The following is a 24,333-nucleotide window of genomic DNA, read 5'->3' as shown; positions in this document are numbered from 1 at the left end:
CCTGTCAGGATACACACATGAATTCTCACTGTGTCCAGAACATTTTTATTACATTTTACTTATCTCTTTTTTTGCTAGAAATGAACATGTGAAACATGACACATAAGAGGCTTGTGAATTATAAATTACATAAAGTAAATTCTATTTACTCCTCCTTTGTTTCAGAAGGAAAAAGTGTGTTGTTTTCAAAAACAATAGTAATTTTGCCACTCTTACATTTAACTTGTAGATGCAGTTGATATATTTGAAATTAATGTCCTGAAATCCAAATATAAGAAGTTATTCCAATAAGTGCCATTAAAGTAATTGATTAATAAGGCTGTTAGTGATAAACTTACACCAGTTCATCCCATAGTTAGAGAGCCTTCCCAGAAAATACATTGTGCAAAAGAGATGCACTAGAACAGCAGTAATGGAGGTAATGACTACATGTGCTTTTCATTACTAGAAATATTATTGATTGTGAGACGATTTTGCAAAAAATAAATCATCAAAAATTGCATAGCAAAATTAGTAGTCTCTTTGCTGCAATATAAAAGGGAGCACATGTCAGTAAATCCATAGTGGAGTCAGACTAAAAGGAAATAGCAGACTGAAGCTGGTGATTAAAAGCTTGTGCTATTCATTGCTCGGAGTACTAAAATTAAAACAGAGTGCAAGGTTTTGATTAAAGCTATGCAGAAAAAAAACTGTCCAACCTCCTTATTCCATGCAGGTTAAATAAATTCTGAGTGAGACTTGAGTTGACTGAAAAGAAGAAGAGAAAGACAAGGAAGAGACCATGCAGAAAGCATCAACTTTGAGTCTACAAACCTGTTCTTGTCAGGCTGGTTCCATCCAGCCTAAACCCAGCTTTATCTGCTGCTGCAACCAGTGCTTGTGCAAAACTGCCGCTGGTAAAGATCGAGTCATCTGAGGAGCTACCTACACTAGATCTATGACTAGAAAAGTTACGGTCCTCATCAGACGCAGAACCCCATCCATTTACCATTGAACCTAAAAACAAATGTAGGGGTCTAGTGAGTTGTATACATTTAATATCTTATCTGTTTAGCTAAAGCTCAAAGGCCCATCAAGTTTATTCTCATCAAGAAAGCAAAAGTTTATCTGGGAGAGTCTGGCATCAAAGCAGTATCTGTGTACAAGGAATCTTTCAGGAGTAGATGGAATTACATTCATTGGTTGTCCCTTGCTCATTTGACCATATGTACAAAATGGGCCAAATTCTGATGTCATCTATACTTATGAAAATTCTGTGTAAACTCCACCAAAGTCTATGCGTTTACTGCAAATTTACAGCAATGTAAAGGAAATCTATTGCCACATGATCTGACTCCATATGTTGTAAAGTAGTACATAGCCTGATATTTACAATGTAAGGCCTTAATTTAGGACACCACGAACATGCATAAGTCTCACTGAACCTCTTTAAATTGAACATTGAACGCATGCTTACATACTGTCCCGAACAGAGATGCAGTTAAGGAACTATGTAAATGCTTTCTTTAATTGAGACCTTAAAATCGTTATGCGATCTTTAAGTCAAAACTAGAGAACAACCAGTGCATACTGCAGTTCATTGTAATTCCTTGAGCAAATTCAAAGAGTTTCGGCCTTAAATTTTGGTTGGGAATAAATTTGCAGGAATGTGACTACATTCTGAATTTAATATTGGGTCCCTTACACATTCAAATGCTGCCTTCCTGCCCTGCTCATGGGTTACCACTATTGTAAGAAAAAAGTGTAACTAAAGTGACAAAAACGTATTCAGAAATACAACAGATCAAAACTTTTGAGAGAGAGAGGGAGGGAGAGAGAATGAACATAAGTAGAATACTTAATACTGATGGAAGAATACATTCTTTTGGCTCCCCAGTTATCTGTACTTTTTAGTATCTGAAGCATGGTTTTGAAACACAATGTACAGTATAGTATGTACTACATTTTCAAAAGTTATCACTGAGTTTGGGATTTTTAAAGTTGCTGAACACCCATAATACTCATTGACTTCAATTGGGGTTGTAGGTGATGTGTACTTTTGAAAATCAGTCCCAACATGTCTCAAATTTCCAAAAACTGAGGTACTCAAAATTACACTGTGGCCTACATCACCACATACATTGCAAAATAAACAAGTGAGCACATGTGCAGCAGTAGAAATGCTGATTTTTCCAAGATACGCAAGGATACATGTAGAGGGATAAATCATCCCTTAGATTTACTATACACACAGTGATGATGTTCAAATGTTGTAGTGTAATTTTAACACCTGACCTGCAAACCCTCTTTTTCATTACATGTACAAGGGAGTTATTTAAAGCCTAATGTCTAAAAGAAAACCTTTAAATTATGGATTGCTTATTACACCCAAGTTGATAGGATAGATATTTGTGGTATTATAGATTATTAAAAGCTATCTGGCAAAAGTAAAGGAAAAATATAATTGAAATCAGGAATTCAATCAATAACATATACCAGTGCTTCTCAGTCAGGGGTATGCATACTCTTGGGGGTACACAGAGGTCTTCTGAGGGTACATCAACTCATTTAGATATTTGCCTAGTTTTATAATAGGCTACATAAAAAGCATTAGTGAAGTCAGTACAAACTAAAATTTCATACAGACAATGACTTGTTTATACTGCTCTCTATACTATACACTGAAATGTAAATAAAATATTTATATTCCAATTGATTTATTTTACAACTATATGGTAAAAATGAGAAAGTCAGCAATTTCTCAGTAATAGCGTGCTGTGACACTTCTGTATTTTTAGGTCTGATTTTGTAAGCAAGTAGATTTTAACTAAGGTGTAACTTGGGGGTATGCAAGACAAATCAGATTCCTGAAAGGGGCACAGTAGTCTGGGAAGGTTAAGAGCCACAGACATACACTGTATTACAAAAAAAAGAGGAAGAGGGAGAAGTTTCTGTGCCACAAACTTTTTGAAAACAGTGGATTACTTTGCAGTGCTGCAGTGACCAAATCTTTTAACATCAGCAAAGTGGCAGGCTGTAATAACACAGGTTCATGCACTCCAAAGATACAAGAACAGAAACTGAAGAGGTCTATGGAGGTTTGACAGGCAGAAAGTGTGTTCAGCGCAACAGAAAGTGACAGAGTTTGATTCTGCTTGCCAAGAGCACACACAAAATTATTACTTTCCAAATAGACTCCACCTGACACAGACAGATGTAAGGAATCTAAGATAACAGCAAGGGAAGGCTGAAACCGAACCTCCTCCAAGAGGAAAATTTCTTAAACAGAACATCATACAGAAAGGAGAGCAGTAGCTTGGCAATAGGCATTGATATGAAATATGAAAAACAATGATATAAACAGATATAAAAACAACGAAAAGGACAAAAGAAAATGAGATGCTAGAGGTGAAGACACTAAAAAAAAATGCTTCCTATGACCTTAAAGTTCAGCGTCTGCTTAGTTACCTTGCTGAATTGGGGCCTATGATTTTAACAATGTAAATAAAACAAAAGGAATAAGTCTAAGTATGTGTTACGGAAGAAAATTAAAACATACTTTCCATTTACATGTAGCATTCCATCTACTTGCATACCAGTCACACAATTTTCTGAAGCAGTTGTTATACAATATATACTATACATGCATACACAAATTAAACATGCATACAGACCAGGTTTACTTAGCAATACCTAGACTTTTGTAATAATAATTTGACAATAATTAGAGTACCCATTTTTCACATGTATTCTTTTTTAAAGCGTTGGAAAGCCCTGGAGACTGAAGTCTCACTTTTAAGTACAGAACAAGTTGTGGCATGGTGAGCAGCAGTGTGCTCCTAAGAACACATGCGCGCACACACCTCTTTCCCTTAATCTGTCATACTTCAACTGTGTTGTGGAAGGACCATCTCTAGGAGTGAAAGGGAAGCTCAATCCTTTTTCTGATTTGATCTTTATTTGCTGAATCTGTCAACGTGGTTGCCAACTACTGATGATGTGTTTGGTATTATGGCTTCCTGTACTTTGATAGCTGAATTGAGATTCGCAGCTCACTTCACATAGATCAGCAAACTGCTATCAAATTGTAGTGAGTTTTTGGTTACCACTGACTTTGGATATAATTGAACTGGGAACTAGGGGTGAAAATTTCCAGACATTACTACCAATCTCCTGAGCTATTCTGGCCAACTGCTTAAACATTTTTTTTCACCACAATCTGTAAAAATAAAAATGTTCCTTTGTTTATCTTACAAACGTGTGGACATTCACAACTAAAGATTGAACCTTGCTTTGTTGTACAAACACCCCTAGGTCATAATTCAGCTGGGTTAATCTAACACATTTAGTAAATGATGACTGCTTTTTAATGGTGCCCACTGGCACTGTTTTCCAAACCAGATAAACAATTGTTATCTGCATAAAGGTAGAATAAAAGGTACTGGTGTCCCTCTCAGATCAACTGTGTATTTTCCAAACAGGCTTTTAGTAGGTTTACCTCCTTTACATACAGCAACTTACTCTGTGTTGTCGAAGAGTACATTGGAGTTTTTATGTTTTCTGGCAACTGCAAATTTTACTCTTGCAGACAGCAGCAGTAAATGCATTATGCAAAACAAAATCAACTATCTGAAAAGTTGAACTCTGTTTTCTTGCTCCATAAAACATATTTGGATGCTAAGGCACACAGGAAGTTGTTTTGCTCCTACAGAAAGGTTAGGAGGATAGAATTGCGAGTAGATTGCTTGCTACTGATTTTATTATTTCCTGACATTTTACAGGCAATGTAAAAGCTACTTCTTTGTGCAAACTGAATCCTTCAGTACATCTCTTGTACTGTTTTTAAGTTTACCCTGCATGTGAAACACAACCAACCTCTCTTTTCAGAGAAAGTTGCCCGTTGGTCCAGATACCTTCAAAACAAGCTCTTAGCTATTGATTAGTACTAGTCCAGGTGTATTGATTTAAGGTTTGATCCTTCAAGGTGCTGAGTACTCTGGCCCCCACGTGGCAAAGCACTTAGATCTAGCTTTACAAAGGCATTTAGGTGTCTAAAGATGCAGATAGGTGCCTTTTGGGATTTTCCAAAGGGCCCAAGTGCCAAATTCCCAATGGCCCTTTTGAAAATTCGGCTAGGCACCTATTTACATATTTTAGTGCCTAAATACCTTTAAAAACTGGCCCTTATGCACTGATCTAGCAAAGAATCCCTATTCAGTAAAGCACTTATAAGCACACGCTTAACGTTAAGAATTGAAGCCAACAAAACTTAAGTATGTGCTTAAGTGCTTCCCCAAATGAGCACCTTAAGCGCATGCTTATATTTAAACATGGGGATTAGCCCCATGATTCATGTTAAGCTCAGGCTTAAGTACTTTGCTTGATCAGGGCCAGAGCGACCAGTGCTTTTGCAGGATCCAATTCTCTGAGCCTGATCCTGCTTCCACTGAAGTGAATGGCAAAACTCTCATTGCCTACAGTGTGCAGGAACAGCCCTTTACACTCCTAGGAGCACATCCAGCCTTTTATATTTATTTATTAATACAAAACATGATCATCGACTTTAGTAGGGAATCATGTAACAGTGGGAGGCTATGGCTATTCTGGATAACAGAGAATCATGGGAAGTGCTGAATAGTGAATAAAAAAGTGCTACATCTATCTATAAATTTATCTATCTATAAACCCACTCTGAAAATAAGACCTTGACATATCCTGTATATTATACAACAGTGATCCCCCTCCCCCACCCAATATTGAAATTTATAAGTATGAAATGAAATCTGTAGGTTCTTAAAATTGTCTCTTCTGGCCAGGAATCTTTAACAAAAGAATAGAAGCCATTCATATAAGTTTGACATTTTATAGGTCCACACATAATCAAGGCGTCTATAAACATTTAATGAAAAATGAATTTATGCCACTTAGCCAAATTTATTTGTGTTTCTACTTTCAGTCTGTCTAGGTGTTTTGGTTTCCATATTGCTGAAAGGCCCAACATTTTTTCAAATTTATTGAAGCTGTTAGAGAAGAAATGCACATCGCACATTAAGTAGTTGCTCAAATGTTGCCCAGCAGTAAAATACTGTGATAAAGTGGCATCTTGCTGTGTCTCTACTACATCTTCAGCACTAAAATTAATTTATGATCAGTCATCAATTCATTTACATGTCATTTTATGCTAAATCCATCCTTGCTGATGAATGCCTATCCCCAGATCCATTAAGCTAGGATAAAGCCTGTGCTTTATAGTATGACCCTGCTAATTGTAGTATTACCATTTTTATGAGGTACAAAAACTAGCAGTTCCCTATTTTCTAAGCACATATTTAATCCATGAACCACATTCTTCCTATTAAATGCAATCTGCCTAACTGCCTGTAAAATAAAATCTTTAGCAATATGTATCCCTGAGTAAATCAATACCAATATTGACCTCTGCCTTGGTAAAATATTGGTTAAGTAATGGATGTTGTGTAATTTTCTAGAGTTATGACATTTGTGCTCGGACACATTGAATAAACAGCTTTTACCACATAGCTGACAAGCCGAGTAGTTTTTTTTTAAAAAAAAGTAGGTTGAACATATGCAAAAGAAGATTGTTTTTTTCTCCGTGCTTTGCTTCTTGTTGGCATATTTATTAGAATTTTAGATTATTTCATTTTTGTTACCCATGTGCAAGAATAACTGTGTACTGTTTTCAGTCATAAGAACATAAGAATGGCCCTACTGGGTCAGACCAATGGTCCATCTAGCCCAGTATCCTGTCTCTGACAGTGGCCAGTGCCAGATGCTTCAAAGGAAATGTAGAGAACAGGGCAGCCATCAAGCGATCCATTCCCCCGTCATCCAGTTCCAGATCCGGCAGTCAAAGGCTAAAGGACACCCAGAGCATGGGTCTTGGCTAATAGCCATTGATGGATGTATCCTGTTTCACTTGAGCAAACTATGGGTTTGATTAAACTCCTGTTGGACTTAACAGGGTTGCATCTACAGTAAACTCTCTTCTCCTCAGCTTCCACATAAGTACAGAGGCACTAGTGGGGGTAATGGCATGAACCATTATGTAGAAGGGTCACTGGAGCAGGTCTATCACAGATGACAAAGGCTGAAAGTTCTTAAAATGTCTGTACCTTATTTGTAACTAGAGTGCTCACTGTTTTTACACTGCTGGTGGCAAGGCTATGAAATTTTAAGGGGTGGGAGGGGAGGTGAAAGGGGGCTGGTCAAGGCCTAAGAGTTTTTCAGTTGACTTCAATGAAAAGTGGATCAAATCCCATACAGTAATATTCGACAATTAAGTCCCTATAACTAATAAAGCAGAACAAGAAGAATTCTGGTCAAAATTATGGCACAAAATTGCATCATGAATACAAACATTACATTTAATCTGCCCCCCAAATTTCCCATTACCAATATTTCAACGAACCTGTAAAAAGAAAAGGAGACATAAATGATCAATTAACTGAAAGATAAGAAAGCATGAGTTCTATATCAGCTCAATGTTTTTATGAGAACCAACAACTTAATTGTCTAATAAACTATGGATGATTTAGATGCTGGGAAAAACATCATAGTGTTAAAATAAGTCCTTCTTTCCATTTACTATTACTCAGAATTTTTCTGGAAACAAATTAATGCTTCAGCTTTTAGATTTATAAAATCATTACTCAAAAGTTTAAATAGAATTTTCCCAGCTTGAGTTTCCTTTATAGTACCTAGAGACCATTAGGATGTGTTTACTGTGAACTCCTCTTCCCCCCTCCCTTTTTTTTAATACATGTCAACATTTGGTCTCTCACCCACAAACAGAAAAAGCTTAAAAGCATAGAGGAAAATCTCTGTCTGCATCCTCCATTAGCACTAACTAAATCAAGAGGGGCTGGGAAACAAAGACTTTTTGACAATGAGAGGACCCTACTATAATTTCTAAATCTAACATTTCCTAATTCAGTTGACATATGATCCTACTGACCCTAATAAAATAGCCTTTAGAAAAAAATCCTGATGGTGACTTTACATTTGGGGCCCCAAGCTCAAATTTTTGGAATTGTATTCGATTTTCCATCTATCAGATTTTATGGTTTGATCAAAGTAATTCATCCACTTTCAGATAAAAAGATCCACTTCCACTAATAGACCACTCAGAATGCACCAAAATCTGACAGCATCTCCATCAGCTCTGCTTAATCATGGTCTTAGATGTTATTCAGACTTTTCTAACAACTTCTATTTTCTAACTGCCATAATGGGAGACTTCCTGGAGAAACACTGGCAATAAATTCCATCACTTAAACACGCCTTATGTCAGATGCATTTGGAAGTGTGAGTTCTGTTTCCACTGAACCAGTCTGCATAGCACCAAAATTTCCCCCTTAGTGGGTGCTGGATGTAAAACTAGTTGGCAGCCTCAGCAGAAAGCACAAGGCTTGTCTCCGCTATGAAGACCAAACTATCCTCTCACTACTTATTCTCTGTGTGTATATAAAGTCTGCTGCAGTTTCCACGGTACACATCTGATGAAGTGAGCTGTGGCTCACGAAAGCTCATGCTCAAATAAATTGGTTAGTCTCTAAGGTGCCACAAGTACTCCTTTTCTTTTTGCGAATACAGACTAACACGGCTGTTACTCTGAAACCTCTCACTACTAGAGATGATATCTCCAGGTCAGTGCTGAGGAAGGCTGACCTCAGGGCACTGCTTCTATCTGCGTTGTCTCTCTGTTCTGAGGCCTTCAGTATCTGGGGATGTGAGCCAATATTTTTCCATAAGTACTAACCTCACAGAAACACCTTTTTAAAAAAATAAATGTTGGCTTCTGAGTTCTTAGGGACCAGGTACTATATTTTTGCTCAATTTTCTAAAATATTCAATACCTTTAGAGAAATGAAACAACGTTATAAAAGCCTCAGGAAATTGCTGTTCTAACATATCTGAAGCCCTACACAAAGAATGAGCTTGTATTTTAATGTGGGAAGAGGGGTGAGACCACTCATTAGTTATTTTGTTTGCAGGATGTGGGGAGACCTCAGGAATGCCTAACATATCAAAGATAAGCAAATTAGGCAATTTGAGAAACCTTTGAAACAATGGGATCTACTTGTGTTTTACATACCATGCTTATTGCTGAAAAATCAAGCCTATGGGGTTAATAGGATCACAGAAATATCAAAATATTATCCTTTGAAACATTCCCCACAAATATAATATGCACTCCCTCATGTCAAAGTTATACTATTGCTAAGAAACTCAAATCCAAGAGAGAAAATGAAAGCTTTGACCGTACTTCCCCCATACAGTCATTGAAGAAGGCAGAAGACAATTTGTTATCTAGATGCCTGAGATTTTGTAGGTCATTTCTACTAAACATATGTATTATTTACAAGTTATGAGGTAAAGCACAACTTCTTCCTGCAACATACAGCTTCACAGACTGAGATTTTTAACACACTGATAATTAAGCAGTATTTCTATCTAGGAAAGCAGGTTTGATTTTTATTCATAAAAGCATCAATTGTAAGGAACCCAGAAGTATGTTAACTGCAGCAGAAATGCAGCTGTCCTTATTTCTTTCACATAAGGTAAAGTAGGATACTAATAACAGTTGAAAATGTACATGAGTGAAATGCTCATTTTCTGATATACAGATATACTAATATTGACATATTAATAAACACTGAAGGGACAATATATAGTAAGCTGATTTTTTTTTATTTAGTCCTGTATTACCACTGTAAAACCTTTGCTGCATTCCTAATGGAAAGGCTTCAGAGCCATTAGTGAGATATGTAAAAATATGCAGAATTATAGCCTGAAGGAGATTATGCTAGAAATTCAGGCAAAGTAGCTTACCATATTCGTGCACTAATAAGTCAGCCTTCTGAATTCAAAGATTTAAACTATAACTCTACAGCTTTCAGTTGGATCTGGATTTCAAATCACAACACTAGAGCTACAGTTCTTAAATCGTAATTAGCTTGGCAAGCAGTCTGGCCCCAGGGTAAGGGAAAAACCAGAAAGTGGGATAGAGGAGTACACTGTTTAATTCAACAAGGGAAGAAGAGGAAAATGATAGGTACTGATGCTTCATCACTGTCACAGTACTGCCTCCATCACTGGGAACTGCAATGTGTTTTCAGAGCTGCAATGTTTAGATAAGGGAGTAAAATTCTTAGAACTTGTAAGGCACAGAGAGGTGAGATAAAATTAAGTGGTACTACATTAATATGTCCCCAGTGAGCAAGTGTACTGTGCAGGTATAGCTAGAAATTAGTGCTTTCACATAAAGATCAATGACTGAAGAGACAAACAGTATTTTTTTTAACGAGCTATATAAGACCATGCACATTTGAGTCATCAATAGACTCAAATACATCAATGGATGTAGTACATTACGTACAGATCCAACTTCAGTTCAAAGGAGAGTTTATTGATGCCTCAGAAAGGGTTCATAATGTTCATGTTAAAACAGCTTCTTCTCAGAAAACTCCCTGTCTTTCTTTGACAGCAATTTTACTAATTCAGATTCGGTGGAATAGTTTAGCATGCATTTTCAGGCCCCTCTTTGTTGATTGCAGTTGTAACTTTTCTGCGCATCCAAGGAATAAGAAACAGTGAAGCAAAAGGTGACAGAATAATTAAATATCTTCACTGAAATGGAACACTTATTAAACACAGCAATATGAAGTGGGTATAAAATATATGTTTCACCTACATATACATTTTCTTCAGTCTACAAATAAATGTTGTGCTGATCTAGCCAAGCTTATTTTGAAAAGTCTTTTAACCTTCCTGTGTTCATCAGTGCATGCTTTTACACAGCCAAATATCTAGAAACATTTTAAGATAACATTAACTTTTTATGCTGCTCCCAATATACAAAATACAGTATATCGTTTCAAAGTTAAGGGCTTCCCCCCTCTTTTTATGTAACAGACTTGCTTCCCCAATGACTGAACTTTTCATGAAAGACAGGATATAATTGAGTTTTCTTTCATGTCTTTAAAGCTTTTTAAAATTCATGAATTTTCTTATCATTTTGCAGCAAAGCAAAAGTATTTTCAAATCCTTCTTTAACTTTAGTGTTTAATATTAACATATTTTAAATGTCACAGAAATAGAATGGAATAAATTTTTGCTTAAAAGGTATTTGATTTATGATGTATTTTAATATTACAAATAGGTTGGTTTCACTGTTAAATGTGTTCAGTTACCTGTCACAGAGCTGTCTAGATTGTCCATACTGGATCCTGGAGTATGTTCTAGACCTCTTAGTGGCCTAGTGATTTCTATAGCTTCCTCTTCAATGTCATCCTCATCATCATCTGGAATGTCTGTTTCCAAATCTGAAATAAGGGTTCCAGCTACATATCCAAGTGGTGGAACTGGGGCCAGAGGAGGTTGAGTATTGCTTTGGATGTGCCTATACAAACAGACAAACAGAAATGCTGTTGGGTTGAGTGGAAGACATTGGTGTGCTGGGCCAATGAGAAAAGAGACAAATCTTCCAGTATACCCTGAAGGTATTTACAAAGCTGTTTGTAAGGGTATGTCTACACTACGGAATAAGTTCGAATTTATAGAAGTCGTTTTTTTAGAAATCGGTTTCATATATTCGAGTGTGTGTGTCCCCACAGAAAATGCTCTAAGTGCATTAAGTGCATTAACTCGGCGAAGCGCTTCCACAGTACCGAGGCTAGAGTCGACTTCCGGAGCGTTGCACTGTGGGTAGCTATCCCACAGTTCCCGCAGTCTCCGCTGCCCATTGGAATTCTGGGTTGAGATCCCAATGCCTGATGGGGCTAAAACATTGTCGCGGGTGGTTCTGGGTACATATCGTCAGGCCCCCGTTCCCTCCCTCCCTCCGTGAAAGCAAGGGCAGACAATCGTTTCGCGCCTTTTTTCCTGAGTTACCTGTGCAGACGCCATACCACGGCAAGCATGGAGCCCGCTCAGGTAACCGTCACCCTATGTCTCCTGGGTGCTGGCAGACGCGGTACGGCATTGCTACACAGTAGCAGCAACCCCTTGCCTTGTGGTAGCAGACGGTACAGTACGACTGGTAGCCGTCATCGTCATGTCCGAGGTGCTCCTGGCCACGTCGACTGGGAGCGCCTGGGCAGACATGGGCGCAGGGACTAAATTTGGAGTGACTTGACCAGGTCATTCTCTTTAGTCCTGCAGTCAGTCCTATTGAACCATCTTATGGTGAGCGGGCAGGCGATACGGACTGCTAGCAGTCGTACTGTACCATCTTCTGCCAGGCAGGCAAGAGATGAGGATTGCTAGTAGTCGTATTGTACCATCTTCTGCCAGGCAGGCAAGAGATGAGGATGGCTAGCAGTCGTACTGTACCATCTTCTGCCAAGCAGCCATGAGATGTGGATGGCATGCAGTCCTTCTGCACCGTCTGCTGCCAGCCAAAGATGTAAAAGATAGATGGAGTGGGTCAAAACAAGAAATAGACCAGATTTGTTTTGTACTCATTTGCTTCCCCCCCTCCCCTGTCTAGGGGACTCATTCCTCTAGGTCACACTGCAGTCACTCACAGAGAAAGTGCAGCGAGGTAAATCTAGCCATGTATCAATCAGAGGCCAGGCTAACCTCCTTGTTCCAATAAGAACGATAACTTAGGTGCACCATTTCTTATTGGAACCCTCCGTGAAGTCCTGCCTGAAATACTCCTTGATGTAAAGACACCCCCTTTGTTGATTTTAGCTCCCTGAAGCCAACCCTGTAAGCCGTGTCGTCAGTCGCCCCTCCCTCCGTCAGAGCAACGGCAGACAATCGTTCCGCGCCTTTTTTCTGTGCGGACGCCATACCAAGGCAAGCATGGAGGCCGCTCAGCTCACTTTGGCAATTAGGAGCACATTAAACACCACACGCATTATCCAGCAGTATATGCAGCACCAGAACCTGGCAAAGCGATACCGGGCGAGGAGGCAACGTCAGCGCGGTCACGTGAGTGATCAGGACATGGACACAGATTTCTCTGAAAGCATGGGCCCTGCCAATGCATGCATCATGGTGCTAATGGGGCAGGTTCATGCTGTGGAATGCCGATTCTGGGCTCGGGAAACAAGCACAGACTGGTGGGACTGCATAGTGTTGCAGGTCTGGGATGATTCCCAGTGGCTGCGAAACTTTCACATGCGTAAGGGCACTTTCATGGAACTTTGTGACTTGCTTTCCCCTGCCCTGAGGCGCATGAATACCAAGATGAGAGCAGCCCTCACAGTTGAGAAGCGAGTGGCGATAGCCCTGTGGAAGCTTGCAACACCAGACAGCTACCGGTCAGTTGGGAATCAATTTGGAGTGGGCAAATCTACTGTGGGGGCTGCTGTGATGCAAGTAGCCCACGCAATCAAAGATCTGCTGATATCAAGGGTAGTGACCCTGGGAAATGTGCAGGTCATAGTGGATGGCTTTGCTGCAATGGGATTCCCTAACTGTGGTGGGGCTATAGACGGAACCCATATCCCTATCTTGGCACCGGAGCACCAAGCCGCCGAGTACATAAACCGCAAGGGGTACTTTTCAATAGTGCTGCAAGCTCTGGTGGATCACAAGGGATGTTTCACCAACATCAACGTGGGATGGCCGGGAAAGGTGCATGATGCTCGCATCTTCAGGAACTCTGGTCTGTTTCAAAAGCTGCAGGAAGGGACTTTATTCCCAGACCAGAAAATAACTGTTGGGGATGTTGAAATGCCTATATGTATCCTTGGGGACCCAGCCTACCCCTTAATGCCATGGCTCATGAAGCCGTACACAGGCAGCCTGGACAGTAGTCAGGAGCTGTTCAACTACAGGCTGAGCAAGTGCAGAATGGTGGTAGAATGTGCATTTGGACGTTTAAAGGCACGCTGGCGCAGTTTACTGACTCGCTTAGACCTCGGCGAAACCAATATTCCCACTGTTATTACTGCTTGCTGTGTGCTCCACAATATCTGTGAGAGTAAGGGGGAGACGTTTATGGCGGGGTGGGAGGTTGAGGCAAATCGCCTGGCTGCTGGTTACGCGCAGCCAGACACCAGGGCGGTTAGAAGAGCACAGGAGGGCGCGGTACGCATCAGAGAAGATTTGAAAACCAGTTTCATGACTGGCCAGGCTACGGTGTGAAAGTTCTGTTTGTTTCTCCTTGATGAAACCCCCCGCCCCTTGGTTCACTCTACTTCCCTGTAAGCTAACCACCCGCCCCTCTTCCCTTCAATCACCGCTTGCAGAGGCAATAAAGTCATTGTTGCTTCACATTCATGCATTCTTTATTCATTCATCACACAAATAGGGGGATGACTACCAAGGTAGCCCAGGAGGGGTGGTGGAGGAGGGAAGGAAAATGCCACACAGCACTTTAAGCACAGCACTTTAAAAGTTTACAACTTTAAAATTTATTGAATGACAGCCTTCTTTTTTTTGGGCAATCCTCTGTGGTGGAGTGGCTGGTTGGCCGGAGGCCCCCCCACCGCGTTCTTGGGCGTCTGGGTGTGGAGGCTATGGAACTTGGGGAGGAGGGCGGTTGGTTACAGAGGGGCTGCAGTGGCAGTCTGTGCTCCAGCTGCCTTTGCTGCAGCTCAACCATACACTGGAGCATACTGGTTTGGTCCTGCAGCAGCCTCAGCATTGAATCCTGCCTCCTCTCATCACGCTGCCGCCACATTTGAGCTTCAGCCCTGTCTTCAGCCCGCCACTTACTCTCTTCAGTCCGCCACTTACTCTCTTCAGCCCGCCACCTCTCCTCCCGGTCATTTTGTGCTTTCCTGCACTCTGACATTATTTGCCTCCACGCATTCGTCTGTGCTCTGTCAGTGTGGGAGGACAGCATGAGCTCGGAGAACATTTCATCGCGAGTGCGTTTTTTTTTCTTTCTAAGCTTCACTAGCCTCTGGGAAGGAGAAGATCCTGTGATCATTGAAACACATGCAGCTGGTGGAGAAAAAAAAAGGGACAGCGGTATTTAAAAAGACACATTTTATAAAACAGTGGCTACACTCTTTCAGGGTAAATCTTGCTGTTAACATTACATACATAGCACATGTGCTTTTGTTACAAGGTCGCATTTTGCCTCCTCCCACCGCGTGACTACCCCTCAACCTTCCCCCCTCCCTGTGGCTAACAGCGGGGAACATTTCTGTTTAGCCACAGGCAAACAGCCCAGCAGGAATGGGCTCCTCTGAGTGTCCCCTGAAGAAAAGCACTCTATTTCAACCAGGTGACCATGAATTATATCTCACTCTCCTGAGGATAACACAGAGAGATAAAGAACGGATGTTGTTTGAATGCCAGCAAACATACACTGCAATGCTTTGTTCTACAATGATTCCCGAGTACGTGTTACTGGCCTGGAGTGGTAAAGTGTCCTACCATGAAGGACGCAATAAGGCTGCCCTCCCCAGAAACCTTTTGCAAAGGCTTTAGGACTACATCTAGGAGAACCGCAAATGCCAGGGCAAAGTAATCCTTTCACATGCTTGCTTTTAAACCATGTATAGTATTTTAAAAGGTACACTCACCAGAGGTCCCTTCTCCGCCTGCTGGGTCCAGGAGGCAGCCTTGGGTGGGTTCGGGGGGTACTGGCTCCAGGTCTAGGGTGAGAAACAGTTCCTGGCTGTCGGGAAAACCGGTTTCTCCGCTTGCTTGCTGTGAGCTATCTACAACCTCCTCCTCATCATCATCTTCTTCGTCCCCAAAACCTGCTTCCGTATTGCCTCCATCTCCATTGAAGGAGTCAAACAACACGGCTGGGGTAGTGGTGGCTGAACCCCCTAAAATGGCATGCAGCTCATCATAGAAGCGGCATGTTTGGGGCTCTGACCCAGAGCGGCTGTTCGCCTCTCTGGTTTTCTGGTAGGCTTGCCTCAGGTCCTTCAGTTTCATGCGGCACTGCTTCGGGTCCCTGTTATGGCCTCTGTCCTTCATGCCCTGGGAGATTTTCACAAAGGTTTTGGCATTTCGAAAACTGGAATGGAGTTCTGATAGCACGGATTCCTCTCCCCAAACAGCGATCAGATCCCGTACCTCCCGTTCGGTCCATGCTGGAGCTCTTTTGCGATTCTGGGACTCCATCATGGTCACCTGTGCTGATGAGCTCTGCATGGTCACCTGCAGCTTGCCATGCTGGCCAAACAGGAAATGAGATTCAAAAGTTCGCGGTTCTTTTCCTGTCTACCTGGCCAGTGCATCTGAGTTGAGAGTGCTGTCCAGAGCGGTCATAATGGAGCACTCTGGGATAGCTCCCGGAGGCCAATACCATCGAATTGTGTCCACAGTACCCCAAATTCGAGCTGGCAACGTCGATTTAAGCGCTAATCCACTTGTCAGGGGTGGAGTAAGGAAATCGATTTTAAGAGCCCTTTAAGTCGAAATAAAGGGCTTTATTGTGTGGACGGGTGCAGGTTTACATTGATTTAACGCTGCTAAATTCGACCTAAAGTCCTAGTGTAGACCAGGGCTAAGTTATTAACCCAAGAAGAATTGACTCAGATATCTATCTCAGGTACATATATGGTACCTATTACCATAGTATCTGAGCGCTACCTTTTAATGTACTTCTCCTTACTACAACCTCAGTGATGTGGAGAATTGCTATTACCCCCATATTACAGATGGGAAACTGAGGCACAGAGAGACTTAGTGAGTTGCCCAAAGTCACACAGGAAGTCTATGGCAGAGCAGGGTCTCCTGGGATCCGGGCTAGTGCCCAAACTTCTGAAATGTCCTTCCTCTCAATACAAGCCAAAAGTTTTTAAATTCAACTTGTACTGCAGGAAGAGGACATTTTCCCCACCCAAACTTGACGTTATTAAATGGAATTCAGCCTGAAGAGCAGGCAGTGTTCTCCAGGAGAAGAGTTTTCAGGTAACATGGATTGTATCTCATCTTCAGCAAGCATGTATTTAGTTTGCCCAACTAGAAGTAATTTAACTAGAACACAATGAGGTCATTACTGTGGCCCTTCACAACACTGATTTTGAAATCTGTGGATCCTAACTCTGCAGCAACTCTAATAAGGGGAACAGGACCCAGTCTCTTAGCTGTGAGCTGCTTTCTTGAGCAATCTGTTTGAGAGGGCGCTGTGACAGGCCAGGATGGGGTACTCAAAAGTCAGTTATGACTTTGCTTGACAGTTTGCAATCTATAAAGTGGATCCTTATTCATGATTGGTCAGCATGGTAGAAAGCCCAGAATTGGTCTCCTTGTTGTCAAAGAAATAGAGTTCACAGTGAACTGGCTAGGGAGGCTTGGACTTGGAACATTTTACTTGCACCAGCAATAGGCCATGTTGGGTCATCTGACTGCAGTTGAACAGGCTATGTAAAGCAGGTGTGGTCACCGGGTAGCAACATTCCAAAATGGCCTCCCTGCCCCTTATTTGCAAGTTGTGAAGTACACTTACTGAGCAGGAAGGGAGATTTCAGCCTCACTGCTACAGTAAGCAATTTTGCCTGCCTGCTGGTATAAAAGGGCTTTAGGTGGCAAGAGAGAATTAACTTTTGGTTAGGGTATATGGATTATGGGCATTATGTCTATTTATACAGGAGTATTTTTATAAGCTAAAATCAGGTGGATAGCCCTCCCCAAAAAAGATGTCATAATGAGATTCACAGTGTCATCTGACACCAAAATGGCACCTACAGTTTGCAGGCCATTGAAAGCATAACACCTTCAAATTATAGCCTTCACAGGCAGGGCACACATTTGTATGCTGACTCAAATCAGGTACTGGAATGGGCCAGGATTAGCTGCTGCCTCTGATTTGCGCTAGTCCCCTGGGCAGGCTAGGGCCTATATAGGCAATGTGGTACTGCAGTGGGGCCTAATTACCCCATGGATTGAATACAGTTTGCAAATGAGCCTAGAGGCTTCCAAGAGAAAACAGCTGGCTTTGATTTGGCATGGTTTGTCTACTTGTCTGTTCTATTTATGATGGCAAACATTGTATGTGGTTGTGACCTTTGTTTGCCAATGAAGCATGTCCACTTCTTTTCTGGTGGAGTGCCATTCAGCAACTAGCTGTACTTTATCTTCTGAGATTCTCAGACTCTTTTTTTATTTTCTCTAGATGGAAAAGTTTTAGAAGGACAACTATTACTTAGGGGACATCCAGAAAGCAACTGGCCTTCAGTTCTTGTCCTATGCAGCTGCAAAGTTCTTTCTTAGTCCCTGAAGAGATCGCTTCTAATGTTTATTTTATAGTGAAAATGTTACAGTGATATTTGCTTGTTCTTCCTTTAAATAAGTGAAACACAGTCTAACAGACTAGATCCATTCTGTCTAATTTAACAACTTTCTTCCTGATGTTTCTATTATCTTCTTGTTGAAATTAGAGATGATATTTCAACATATTATCAAAACTCTTAGCTGTGTGGATACTTCATTCTCGTGTAAATGTGAATGAAGCTAATTCTCCAGAAAAATAATGGTACTGTAGATAATAGAGGTGACTGATCTGACGTTTGAACACTGATTTAGTGTCTTGTTATTTCCAAAGACCTGATAAATTCAATTTATTTGCTATCCTGAAATGTGTGGATAAAAGTTACCTGTTGATGGGGTTAATTAATCAGTATATACCAGCATTCCAGATGAATATCATCTTTACATGTATTTTTAACACAAATTTAATAAAATACCTATTTTTAGGCTCCATTTTTATACCATATACTCTTTTTAATATATTTTTTCAATTAACAGTTTCAGTTGTCATGTAGTGCTAAGGATTTTGGCACTGGATACTGTATTATTACAGTGTGTCTAACTCGAACATTTACCATGTTTGCTTTGCTATGTCAAACTGGTAGGCCCTGGTTAATTCATCAAGGTGGGCTTGAAGCATTGGCTGCATTTCCTCTCGTGGAGAAGGTGTGAGAGTGGCAGTGGACTGTTGCCCAAAGGAGATTGCTGGTGAGGAGGCCACCCCTCGGACAGGTGGTGTAGGAACTCTGTCATCATCTTCTTCAAGCTCATCCTCCAGGCCCTGGTGTAAGTACGTCTGAACCGGTAAAGGAGGACACCAACCATCACTGTCATACCTGAAATCAAGAACATGTAAATTTAGTATCAACCAAAAACTAGCCTCTTCCATATACTAGAGGGAAAGACAAGCATCTTTATTATTACTATTTAATATTCACATTACCATAGAGCCCTATTTTTAGGCTAGATCCCATTGTGCTAGGTGCTGTACAAACTCAGAAAAGGCGCGTTTTGAGGAGGGATTTGAAGGTGGATAATGAGGTTGCTGTGTAGATGTTTATGGGACATGCCCACTCTGACATGCAGTTTGAGTCTGAATTATTATATTAAATATAAGTAAGGCAATAATTGCTGAAAATTGTCACATTGGTTTTGTTTCTGTGTTTAATTGGCTCATAATAGCTAAGCAATTTGAACAAAATTTGCTACAACAAACCACATGTTCATTATCATGTTTTTTAATATTAATTAGATGACTTTAGCTCACAATTACCAAAGGAAATGAACTAACTCACTTTCTGGACTATTAAGCTCAGAGAATGCATTAAAGATTTACCTGCATCTAGACATGAAAACCCAGGCTACTGATTCAAAGACAGTGAATGAACTCAAATATTTAGGTATAGCACTTCCTTACTCCCACCTTCCTTCTATCAAGAATATGTTAGATCTCTTCTTGGATCCCCAAAGCAGTGACCATGCCAAGAGGGGTTTGGAAGATTTGTTGTTACCATTATTCCACACATAACCCAGTCACTACTCCAACACAAAACTGGTAAATTAATTGTAACTGGAAAGGCAAGCAGCCTTTTCACATGCTGTTCTATAGCCTGCTCCACTCCACACTACCCTAATATAGCCTAGATGTAGGGGTGAGGGAGGGTGGTTGGCACAGGAGATGTCTAGTCTGGTGTGATATAAACAAAGATCTCAACCTTGAGGAAATTCTCAGCTGGACACTTAGTCTATGTCTACATTGGGTTTTAAAACCCATGGCAGCAAGTCTCAGTGCCTGAGTCTACAAACTCAGACTTATGCTACAGCATTAAAAACAGCAGTGTAGAGCTCAGGCTGGAGCTGCCATGGGTTTTAGAGTGCAGTGTGGACATACCCTTAGGGCCATATTTTAAAAAAGGTATTTAGGCACCCAGTGGGATTTTCAGTAGTGCCTAGATGCCATTGGAGCTGGGTACTTAGGTGCTTCTGAAAATTCCACTAGGTGCCTATCTGCATCTTTAGGCACCTAAATACTTTAAAATGTTTTGCCCTTTTTCTGCATGCTCATTACAAAGGAGCCAGAAACAGGGGAGGGAATATGGCTCTAAATGTAAAATACTAGTTTTCATTAATACAATAGTACATAGTACATCAATGCATTATATGTAGTGAATTCAAAAGTTATGGTTTTCACGAAGATTGTAAACTGTGTATATTGCCTTTGTGTATTTTATGAAACCTAAAAAAAGTATTAAATGCATACAACAGCAACACACCCAATTCACCCCAAGCACAAGGGGAGGTTAGATACACATGATAAATTACAGAGCTATCTGATAAACTGCATTTATCATGCACCTGGACTTCTCTGCCAGTACCTCACCAATTAATTAATCTCTATTGGGACTGCTTAGATGACATTCAACACTTCTAAACATCTTCAACACAGCTGCCACAAATTTAAAAAAAATGCCCCAAAAATATGTCCTTCTTTCATTCTTCTCAAATAAGGAATTCTCAGCTAGAATTACATTGGTCTGAGTGTAATACTCAGTCCTGGACCAAAGAAAAGTTGAGGGTCTAATATATTGTGACTGATCAAGGCTAGAAACTGAAGTTCTATCTTCCATTCCAATAAAGCTATTGTTTCTAGCCCTGACGTATCATGAGAGAGAGAACATCAAAGTTGCATTATGGACAGAAAAGCTATTTTACACAATATTTAGAGACTTCTAAAATGTATGAAAGTACAATTTCCCTCTCCCTGTGTAGAAGTCTGTACAGTTTAGATACATAATTGTTAAAGGAGCTTGACTTTACAGACAGAAGTTTGGTGGAAAGGATCATGTAATTAAAGACAATATCATAATGCATATGCACAGGCAAACTTAATTTGGGTATTTCCTAACTTTTGAATGATTGCTTTTGAAACCTTAATGTTCTTTTAAAATTTTTTATGTAATATAATATCTACAGAATACCTGATGGTGTGATATAGAATCAAGGCATTGCTGGCACTTATCTGTGATGACCTTCACAGCTAACTCACTTCATCTGATATACCTTGCTTAGTTTTTGGAGCTGATGACACTGTAGCACAGTAAATATTGTTAACATCCATGGTTTCTGAATAAAATACAATTTTACACTTTCATAATAGCTATCTATAAAATATGAGTGCTTAATATCACCAGGGATTTCTGACAATGATTCCACAGTAATTCACTTAAAGTCCATGTCTGAAACATGTCCTGGAAAACCCAAAATCTGTACGTTCCCATTACTGTTGCCACTTTATTCTCTTATGTTTTTTAACCTATTTATATTTGGTTGTTAACAAACTAATATATACTGCATTGACATGTTGCCCTCTCTTTACAATATGAATTAGATAAGATAAACAATGTGATACATTGGTCTTTACACCGCAGATTTGTTATAATACACAATCTTTCAAGCAAGGAAGGTCCCTTTCTTCAGGTGTTGGCCAAAAGGATGTATTTGAATTAAAAGAGTATCATATTATTACTTTCATTACTTTTTCCTCAAGAAGAAATATGATTAACAATTACATTGATATAATAACTAATTAATATTTCCTTTTTATTTCTAGTTAGGAATAATCAGTAGCAATAATTAAACCTGTCTTATAACTAGCTGTCTGCATGAAGGGTTTCATTACTGGGGTTGAGTGGAATGATGTATATTATTAGTGATAAAATTAAACACTGAAATAAAAATATTAAAAATGAACGGTAATAATAATTAAACAATCAATGTTCAATGCAGCCACTGTCCAGACTATTAACTAAAACAAGGAGAAAAATACAGTTTCTTCAGAAGGGGAATTGGGAGGGTGCTTGACTGATGATAGTTCAGGGAAAGGAGAGAAGGTACAAAGGGCATGTGGGGGAACTATGAGAAGTTAGGGAAGACAGAAGGGAATGGACATGGTGTTAGCACAGCGGTGGGCAAACTATGGCCCAGGGGCCACATCCAACCCTTCAGATGTTTTAATCCGGCCCTCAAGCTCCCGCTGGGGAGCGAGGTCCAGGGCTTACCCTGCTCCATGTGTGCCGTGGCTCCACATGGCTCCTGGAAGCAGAGGCATGTCCCCGCTCCAGCTCCTATGTGTAGGGGCAGCCAGGGGGCTCCACACGTTGCCCCCATCCCAAGTGCTGTTCCCTTTAGCCAGAAACTGTGGCCAATGGGAGCTGCAGGGGCAGCACCTGTGGACGGGGCAGCATGCAGAGCTGCCTGGCTGCGCCTCCGCATAGGAGCCAGAGGGAAGACATGCCGTTGCTTCCAGGAGCTGCTTGAGGTAAGCACCGCCCGCAGCCTGCACCCCAATCATCAGCCCTGATCCCCCTGCCACGCTCTGAACCCCTCAGTCCCAGCACAGAGCACCCTCCTGAACCCCCAACCCCTCATTCCCAGCTCCACCCCAGAGCCCGCACGCAGCTAGAGCCCCCACACACCCCAACCCGCTGCCCCAGCCTGGAGCCCCCTCCTGCACCTTGAACTCCTCATTTCTGGCCCTACCTCAGGGCCCGCACCCCCAGCTGGAGCCCTCACCCCCTTCCATACCCCAATCCCCAATTTTGTGAACATTCATGGCCCACCATACAATTTCCATACCCAGATGTGGCCCTCAGGGGCAAAATTTTGCCCACTCCTGTGTTAGCAGAAGATCAGGAAAGAGAGCTGGAAATATCCATAACACTGACTTTCTGAATAACTTACCCAATAGCCCACACCATAGAAAAGTCTGCTTTGATTCGGACATGACGTCTGCTCCCTCAGTTGAGAGAATAGGACAGATTCTTTATCTCATCCAGCATAACTCAGGCAAAAGGAAAGGATGGGGGCAGCCACAGGTAGTCAGTTGAAGCTATTTTATAATCTTTAGCCACTCAACTCCAGTGCAAGTTGGAGCCACACAGGAGCAGCACTAAGTTAGGTCACTGGAGAATATGGTATCGTGGAATAGAATAGAACAGAATAGAATAGAATAGAATATCAGGGTTGGAAGGGATCTTAGAAGATCATCTAGTCCAACCCCCTGCTCAAAGCAGGAGCTCTGCTATGCCACATTGGTTCCTCACCCCACTCCTGGAGCACACCTCCTCTGTCCATTTGTGTTGCAGGTGCCTGGCACAGCAGGTGGCAACCATTTCCTTGAGCAGGGAGTTCCTGAATTCTCCACTGATGATCCTTGGCCATTTTAAGGCCACTTGTGCAAAGTGCCTTAGTGGCACAAAATGGCTTTAGTGAACTGGAGAATTTGGCCCAATATATCCATTTTATGTTACAAGGGTTTGGGGGAGCATGGGACTGATTTCAGACCCTTGTACATATCTGGAGAGCAGTAAAGAGCTAAGAGTTTGGCTAGGTGACCATGACCATTGTTCTTGGTTGTAGATGTCACAAAAGTTAGTTCTGGCCTGCATTACTATAATGCACTTCATCTGATGCTACCCTTGAAAACAATCTGGAAACTTAATCTAGTGCACAAGGTTGCTGCCTGCTAATTTAATGATGAGGCTAATGTAGATTATAATAAACATGTGCTTCACAGGCCGCTACTGATAATGCTGCTCCAGGTGCAATTTAATGCATTAACTTTGAAGTATAAAATCCTTTGCAGTTGAGTTTAGTTAGGATGCTCATGGTAAGAGTCCATAAATGGGAACTCAGGGATTAGGAAGAGGAGAGGGTTGGAAATTGAGCATTCTCCAGGACACTGTCCTGCTGGTATACGTTTGTTCATCTTCAGATCACATTGCAAGGCCTGCCTGAATGGATTCAGTTTTCCTGTGCAACATGGTTATTTCTAAATATGTGATTTTCAGATTTAAAATGTAATATGTTAGAAATGTATGTTAGAAATCAAACTAATTAAGATAAATAAAATTATAAAAAGAAAAATCTAAGCAACTGTTTTCCAATATGTCAATATTAAAGCTGACGTAGGAAATACAATCTTGATTTTGTACTTTCATTTGACTCTAGAGGTTGAAAGAAAAAAGAAGGCTAGATCCTCGGCTGGTATAAATCAGTGAAACTCTACTAATTTCAGTGGAGCTGTGTCTATTTATTCCAGCTGCGGATCTGATCTGTAAGTCTAATTTTATTTTATTTTTTTGGTCATTTTGATATTCT

The 24,333-nt window shown here is 40.9% G+C and overlaps 1 protein-coding gene across 23 annotated transcripts in view; it reads right to left on the bottom strand.

The window, feature by feature from the left end:
• The window catches only part of ROBO2 (roundabout guidance receptor 2), a 1,531,972-nt gene that overhangs the window by 19,513 nt on the left and 1,488,126 nt on the right, over window positions 1-24,333 (bottom strand). For 13 of the 23 annotated variants that reach the window (XM_048868811.2, XM_048868637.2, XM_048868676.2 and 10 more), the window contains 3 exons: window positions 18,750-19,010; window positions 11,193-11,401; window positions 814-996 (listed from right to left, as the gene is read on the bottom strand). In XM_048868811.2, coding sequence (XP_048724768.2) covers window positions 814-996; window positions 11,193-11,401; window positions 18,750-19,010 — 653 coding nt within the window. The remainder of the gene's footprint in view (window positions 1-813; window positions 997-11,192; window positions 11,402-18,749; window positions 19,011-24,333) is intronic. The other 10 variants (XM_048868722.2, XM_048868794.2, XM_048868731.2 and 7 more) reach the window with 1 other exon arrangement.

Source organism: Caretta caretta, chromosome 1, assembly GCF_965140235.1.
Source record: "Caretta caretta isolate rCarCar2 chromosome 1, rCarCar1.hap1, whole genome shotgun sequence".
NCBI classification, from domain to species: Eukaryota; Metazoa; Chordata; order Testudines; family Cheloniidae; genus Caretta; species Caretta caretta.
This window is presented reverse-complemented; position numbering and strand designations above follow the sequence as displayed.